This window comes from Cyprinodon variegatus, unplaced genomic scaffold (genome assembly GCF_000732505.1).
Source record: "Cyprinodon variegatus isolate N-32 unplaced genomic scaffold, C_variegatus-1.0 Scaffold470, whole genome shotgun sequence".
In the NCBI taxonomy this organism is placed as follows: domain Eukaryota; kingdom Metazoa; phylum Chordata; class Actinopteri; order Cyprinodontiformes; family Cyprinodontidae; genus Cyprinodon; species Cyprinodon variegatus.
The window spans coordinates 117321-125511 of NW_015150923.1; the positions used below are offsets into that span (position 1 = coordinate 117321).

At 35.7% G+C, this 8191-nt stretch overlaps 2 protein-coding genes across 2 annotated transcripts in view; both read left to right on the forward strand.

The window, feature by feature from the left end:
* LOC107094204 (von Willebrand factor A domain-containing protein 5A-like) overlaps positions 1-8191 on the forward strand; it is a 25556-nt gene that overhangs the window by 14509 nt on the left and 2856 nt on the right. The window contains exons 9-11 of the mRNA XM_015389692.1: positions 2399-2634; positions 4125-4151; positions 4362-4391. Coding sequence (XP_015245178.1) covers positions 2399-2634; positions 4125-4151; positions 4362-4391 — 293 coding nt within the window. The remainder of the gene's footprint in view (positions 1-2398; positions 2635-4124; positions 4152-4361; positions 4392-8191) is intronic.
* LOC107094208 (von Willebrand factor A domain-containing protein 5A-like) overlaps positions 1-8191 on the forward strand; it is a 55376-nt gene that overhangs the window by 9166 nt on the left and 38019 nt on the right. The gene's annotated exons all lie outside the window — the stretch shown is intronic.

The window sequence follows — 8191 nt, forward strand, 5'->3', positions numbered from 1 at the left end:
AACATTAGGTGTTAAAAACACAAACATAGCTTGTCCTTTTGGCGAGGATAAAAGAAAAGAATGAGCGGCATGAATTTGCAGAGAATTAATTATTTATAGGGAAAGGGTTCTCAGACCACATATAAATGTCCTTATCTATTCAGATATCTTTATGAGCACTACTGTTTTACCTCTCAGTCCATCACATACATCCACAGCCTTATTTATCCTGAATTTTGCAGCATTACACAGACTTCTTTAACAGGTATTTAGCAGAGATTCATTTTGGCGAGAGCACATTGATGCATGATAACAGCATCATAGAAAACAACTGCACAGTCAAAGTAGCACTTAGTATTTACTGTGTCATTGTAGACGAGATCAAAATGCGGAGGAATTCCATGAGCGGATGCACAGGTCTTACCTGTTTGAACAACATTTATATATTTCATCTTCACCTAGTCACGTTTGGGTTGGGGTTGAGAGGACCCAAATGCAGAGGCAGAGAGGCTGAGGTGATTTCTTGCAGTTTTAATTGGTAAAAACAGTAAAAAAGGGCAGGAATCATAAAATCCAACTTAAAAAGTTAACAAACCAGAACCATGGAGACATCAGGGGAAAACAATCACAAGGAGCCAGGGTAGACGAGGTAAGATGAGAAGCAGCAACGAGGACCAAGTAACGACAAGGAACCAGCAATGGGAGACAGCAGAGGGAGAGTATATGTGGCTGACTGAACAAAGGCAGGGCTAGCGAGCTGATAAGGAGCAGGTGTGAGTGGAGATAATGAGGAAGCCAAGGGAAAAGGAACAAACACTAGAGGGCAACAGAGGACAACAAAGAAAAACCTAAGCACTAAAATATATCTAGAAACACAAAGTAGTAAATAAACCAATGAAACCCACAGTTCAGAGTTAAACAGAAAGTAAGACCATGACACACGTGCTGCCAGGGGTACATCTCTCCTGTGAGATTACATCTAAAGACAATACAGTGATTGTCATGAGGCGGTGTTTGTTTGGAGGACCCAAACGCAGAGACCAGTAGGCAGAGGTGAATTAAAGTCTGTTTATTTAGGTTCACAGATCCAGGAGCAGGAATCAGAGTCCAACTGAAGATAACAAACGTACCAGAACCAAGGAGACATCAGGGGTGAACCAAAACTAGGAGCCAGGGAGAGACGAGGTACACAGACAGAAGTTAGACGGGAAGTAAGACGAGATGTTAGACGAGGATCCAGCAAACAGGAACTGAAGAGGGAGGGCTTTTAAAGGGGACAGAGACAAAGAGAGAGCTGACGAGGAAATTTAAAACAGGTGCAGGCAGAACAGAGAAACAGAGCAAGGGAGGACACAAGAGGGCAGCAGAGGACAACAAATGGAAAACCAAGAAAAACAGGAACAAACAGACCAAGACTCTGACAGTGATACTCTACCATTCAAACTGTGATGTTATTGTGATTACAGCAGACTATGGCAGGCTGCTTTGATATTTAATAGTTTGTATGAATAGCATTTCTTATATCTGAAATAATTTTTTTCTTGTCATAAGGAACATTTTGAACTTTTCTTACCTCCTTCCTTAATATGTTGCCTGTAAGGAAGGAGGTAAGAAGAGTCATCCAGGTTTTTATGTCTTCAAGACATGTCTGTAGTCTATGTAATGGGTTAGTTTCATCTGGATTTATAGACAGATATAGCTGAGTATCATCAGCATAACATTGGAAATTAATCGCATGCTGTCTAATAAATCCACCAATTGGGATCATGTATATAGTAAAGAGAATTGGTCATACAACTGATCCTTGCAGTACTCCACAGGTAACCCTGGAGCACGAGGAAGATTTATCATTAACGGGAGCAAACTGTCATGATTTTCTTAAGAGATCTGACCCACATGCAGTAAACCACTCAGAGAACCAGGGTAAAAGTTTGAACAGGTTTATTGATGAAACCAGCGTGGTTGGATTCAGGAAACACAGTGAACTGGTAAACCGGAACTGGAAGAGGGAAGGGAAGTATCAGTGGTTAGTTCAGGAACCGTGGGAACCTTGAACGACAACTTGGAGAGACAGAGAAAACGGGACTCACGTTAGTGGAGAAAAACTTTCCTCCCAGAATCCAGTCGGACTTTCAAAAAATAAAAGCAACATGCGTTAACATGCGATAAAGTTAATATTGGCATTAATAGTCTAATGATTTAAAGTAAAATATACTTGTTAACTTGCCCAGCCCTAATGAAAAGTAAACTGCGATTAAGGAGGCTGACTTTGCTGCTTGATGAAAAAGTATTTTTTTTTCTTCTTTGGGGACATTTAATAAGTGGATCATGATATGAGGAAAATACTGAAAAAGGAATGAGAGACAGTTTGTTCATTAACTAAGCTTTACCAATAAATGTCTCTTCCTCCTTTATGCAGATTAACAGTCCACAGGTTAGCCTCTCGCACTGTGATTCGCTCCCTGGAGTCGGAGCAGAGGACACAAAGAGGACAGCAGGATGAAGAAGTGAAGAAGAAGGTGGTGGAGCTCAGTGTCCAATCAGGAGTGAGCAGCTCTTTGACTGCGTTCATTGCTGTCAACAAAGCCAGTGGCAAGGCAGTTCAAGGACCACTGGTGCGGAGAAATATTCCAACAGCTTATCGTGGATGCATGAGTGAGTGATTTCATTTTTTTCCTGTTAAGAATTTCTTTCTTTCAGTTTCGAGTTATAATCTACTTTTTCAACTCTTGCATGTGTTATGGTTATATCAACGTATTTTGTTAAGAAATTGGTGGAAGGGAGGAAGGCTCAGAGAGACGAAGTTGGAGCATGTTAGACGAAGTTTGATGAGGACACAGCAAACAAGAACTGAAGAGGGAGAGCATTTAAAGGAGACTGAGACAAAGGGAGGGCTAGTGGGAAGATTTGGAACAAATGAGCAGGAGAGGAAAAGAGCTAGGAAAAAAGGAGAACACAAGAGGGCAGCAGAGGGGAACAAATTAAAAACCTAGAAGACTGGAAATAACTAGAAAACACAACAAAATAATAAATAAACCACAAAGAATATAAAACATGGAGCAAAGCAAACTGAAAACTCAAAAGAAAAACATAACAGAGCCGAGACTGAAACAGTAACTGAGAAAAACCCAAAGAACACAACAAAATAAGATTTAAACCATAAAAAAACTATTAATCAAAGCAAAATTGAACATCAAAAGAAAAACATAACAGAAACAGAAACCTAACAGTGTCATGATACAGCAGTATTGAAGATTTTATGGATCATATGTTGTGATTGATGATCAGGGATCTCATTGTTTATGACATCCTAGAAGCTAGAGTAGCTGATACTGGGAAATAAAACTATTTCAAAAAATTGTTGAGGAAAAAAACCCCACCATGCATTCTTTATCTAATTTAATTAAATAAAAAGTAACTTTTCTAAAATGATCTACATATTTTTAATGGTATACGAAAATTGTTATATCTTAAATGTCAATTAAACTTAAGGTAAGTTTTCCAGTGCAGCTAATGCTGGGCAGTAAAATTATTTCAGTAATTTGATCTCAGCTGGGGGATTTATTTTTTTCTACCTATTTTATTTGTTTTTGTAAGTAAAGTTCTTTAAAAACCAACCCTGCATTCTTTATCATATTCACAGGGTTTCTGCGGGTTATTACAAATCATTAAAAGTCATTAAATTATAATTTTTTTAATTAAGGCCTTAATTGGTATTAAAATGAATTAATGATTATCATGGCATTTAAAATGCTTTATAAAAAAAGAATTTTTTTTTTTTTCAAATATGTCAGATTTAACTGGTTCCATGTGTTTGCGTGGAACTCCTCCTGGTTGATCCTAAAGCCATGTGTTTTCAGAACAGAAGCTTGAGGCACAGAAAAAGATAGAGAATGGGAAAATTTGCAATTATTTCTAAGAGCATTAAAAAGCATTAAATTAGAGTTCCTCCTTCCTGTGTAAACCCTGATTCAGTTACATAAGTGGTATATTTTCTAAAATGGTATAATCACTTTTAATGCTATACTTATACAAAAATTCTTAAATCTCTAATTTCAACTAAATTTAAGGTAAGTTTTCCAGTGCAGCTAATACTGGGCAGTATAATAATTCCAGTAATTTTGACCTAATTTTTCTTGTTTTAGTTGCAGATTGTTCAGTTCTACTTAAAAGTAAGTAATAAAAAGTAACTTTTGGTCTACATATTTTTAATGTTATACTTATACGGAAATTCTTAGATCTCTCATTTAAATTAAACTTAAGGTAAGTTTTCCAGAGCCGCTAATACTGCAAAGTAAAATAATTTCAGTAATTTGATCTTATCTGTTTTTTTTTGTTTTTGTTTTTTTTTGTTTTTTAAATACCTATTTTCTTTGTTTTAGTGAAGAAGGGTTCAGCTCCAAAATTAAAACGTAAGTAAAAGTCTTTAAAAAAAACAAAAAAAACAACTCTGCATACTTTATCATATTCAATTAAATAAATAGAACAAGAATAGACTGTAGAGTTTCCGATGACAGTTCTCTTTTTAAGTCCATTTTGAGTGTTTCATTGACCCCACAAATGTGATGCTCCAGAAACTCAATCTGCTCAAAGGAAGTTCAGTTGTGTAGCTTCTGTAATGAGCTACATTTTTTTCAGATGTGTGAACATGATTGCACAAGGGTTTTCTAATCACCAATTAGCCTTCTGAGCCAATGAGCAAACACATTGTACCATAAGAACACTGGAGTGATAGTTGCTGGAAATGGGCCTCTATACACCTATGTAGATATTGCACCAAAAACCAGACATTTGCAGCTAGAATAGTCATTTACCACATTAGCAATGTATAGAGTGTATTTCTTTAAAGTTAAGACTAGTTTAAAGTTATCTTCATTGAAAAGTACAGTGATTTTCCTTCAAAAATAATGTGACCCCAAACTTTTGAACGGTAGTGTACACATTTCAAAAATGGAAAACAATTGCATCATCTGGTGTTTCATTCTGCACTTTCAGGAGACCAGGATTAGTCGCACAAATGTAATCTATTATAAAAATGATATAAATGTTTGTGCAGTGGGTATGTTAGAAAAATAAAAATAAATATGTATCTGCACCTGCATTGGCAATTTTTATGGCGCCAAAAAGGGGCAAGTCTGACTTTCAGTGTTGACACATGTTTAGACAACTATAATAGGCCATTGATAATCAGACTAAATATAGACATGATCTGCCTGTCCATCAGATGTCTAATTTTTATTTGGATTAATTGGGTTATCCTTTGCAGTACATAACATGACTCTTTAATCCTACTTGAAGGACAGGGGCTTTTAGGTGTCAGTAGGTAACTTTACATCAGAGACCATAAAAATCACAGTGTTCTTTAAAGGTTCGTGTTGGAACCCCCCATTCATCATTTATGTGCTCCCTTCTTTCATATTATAAGAAAAGACTATGTGTTACCATAAGTATACAGAGGATACACAACTTTACATTACAATGTCAAATGATGACTGAACACATTCAAGTGTTGAGGGAAAGAAACTTGGAAATCAATAAATTGATGACAAAAAAGCTGAAGCAAAACTAAGGTAATACATTTTGGATCCAGGAAATCACTGTAGGATTTTTGTTGTTGACCAAATAGTGATAACCAACACTTGTAGCTTTTATTAATTTAAAAAAAAAATAAAAAAATTTCTCTACACTTTTTATTTCTTTATTTTTGTCTTTTTGTCTACACAGTTTTACTGATATATTGCTAATAAGATTGATATTAAATGATTTCAGTAATTTGATCTTAGATTTTTTTTTTTTTTAACCTCTTTGTTTTAGCTTTGGCTTGTTCAGTTCCACATCGTAAAGGTAAGTAATAAAAAGTAACTTTTCTAAAATGGTCTCCATATTTTTAATGTTATACTTATGTGAAAATTCTTAAATCTCTAATTTAAATTAAACTTATAGTAAGTTTTCCAGCATAGCTAATACTGAACAGTTAAATGATTTCAGTAATTTGATCTTATCTCTTAAGATTAAGAGGTAAGTAAAGCCCTTAAAAAAAACAATAACTCTGCATTCTTTATCATATTCAATTAAATAAATAGTACATTTTTAAAAAATGGTTTAAACATTTTTAATGCTATACAGAAATTCTAAAATCTCTCATTTCAGTTAAACTTGATGTAATTTTTCCAGGGCAGCTAATACAGGGCAGTAAAATGATTTCAGCAATTTGACCTTAGCCTTTTTTTTTTTTCCCTATTTACTTAGTTTTAGGTGTGGGTTTTTCAGCTCCAAAGCTAAAAGGTAAGTAAAGCTCTTTAAAAAATAGCAATCTTTATTATATTCAATAAAAAAAAGTACATTTTCTAAAATGGTCTACACATATTTAATGCTATACTTAATGTATACTTACTAAAATGAGAATCAGTTTTAAAAAAAAGTTTTTCAATTTTATTTAAATTTATTTTATGTTTTTCAATTATCAATGGAAAAATATTGGTTTGACTTTTAGCAATGAAAGGTTTCCTGCATGCATCATAGATATTTCCAGGAAGTACTTTTGGTGATGAGCTACAGTGTTTGGAGGGAGGAAGGCATCCTTCCCATCACCCTAATCTTGGGCTTCCTCCAAATTTGCACCAGATTAAAACGGGGACTGAAATTAGTCAATGCAAACAGCAACATTACCTTCAATTAGTCAAATATTTTGTAAAAATGTACATGTAATTCTAAACCCCCATACAGTTGGAACAATTGCTGCACATTAGCTCATGCTTTAAGAGCCATGATTCCAGCAATTGTAATTTTAAAGGAAACAAATAGATATTCAATTCAATTCAGTTTATTTATATAACGCCAATTCACAACATGTCATCTCATGGCACTTTCCAGTTCACCAGATCATACAGTCAAATTGATTCAAAGTTTTTTAAGGAAAACCAGTTGATTGCATCGACTCATTGACTCGAATGCAATCTCTCACACTAAGCATGCTTGTAGTGACAGTGGAGAGGAAAAACTCCCTTATAACAGGAAGAAACCTCCAGCAGAACCAGGCTCAGTGTGAGCGGCCATCTGCTGAGACCGACTGGGGTTCAAGGAGACAGAAGCAGAGATGTAAAAAGCAACTGTAAAAGGCGGGCCGGTCCAGGACACACACAGCCAGGCAGACGAGCTCCAAGCCAACTGCTATGTCAGAGGATGAAGATAGCACATCCAGCCAGTAAAAGTCAGAGAAACAGGACTACACTGGAAAACAGGCCGATCTCCAACATCTATAAAAAAAGGTGTTGATGGCAGCAGCACAGCTGATATTTCTCTCAAGGGTGGAGCCACAGGCAAACAGGAACAGACGAGGCAAAGCTACTATGAGAAAAGTCAGGGAGAACATATCGTTAGGGATTGAACTAACAGATTCTGCAGAGTGGGAGAATAGAGATAGAATGATGAAATGGGGGTCCCTATCGCGCTGGGAGAACGACATTGGACTCTATGCAGAGCTCACTCCTCTGCAAGGGACCGTCTGCAAGTTGCAAAATAATCAGAGTGAAATATTCAAAAGGGTCACCAAGGAGAGGTACATTATTATCAAATTCATTTAATATGTATCTCTTCTCATATCTTTCATAACACATTTATTGTATTCGAAAATAATACTTTATTGAGGAATTTCCCAAAGCCTAAATAACAAATGGCACCACTATTTTATTATAAGAATAAGTACAAAATGAGCAATAATTACCCTATAGATCATTGTAGTGCCACTAAACTTGTAGCACACACAGTGCTACAAGTCTAGTTCATACTACAACTCTTACTTTCAGAATATATGCTAAACTCTATTTTTGAGGTTTTTTCATTATTATAAGCAGACCAGGTGTGCAATCTCTGCAACAGTAAACAACAGCACTGAGCGTTGTGTGCACTGCACAAAGGATACCTGTCACAAATGCAGGAAGGACTCACCTTGGGTTTGTGGAAACTGCTAAATGGGACAATTGTAGCTTCATATCTAGTGCTTTTCCTTGGGTGAAATAAATGTTACTCCAGTACTGAAATCATCCTGTTTGTCATTCTCTGAGCTGAAATGTTGAATGACGTGAAAAGGCGAGAAAAGACAAAATACAATTATTCTCTACTTTTTTTCACATAGTGAGCTTTGCAATATAAATGGGTGTGTTGGTGAATGGACAATATAAATAGGCTCTGCCTTGCCTTGTTGGAAAAGCAT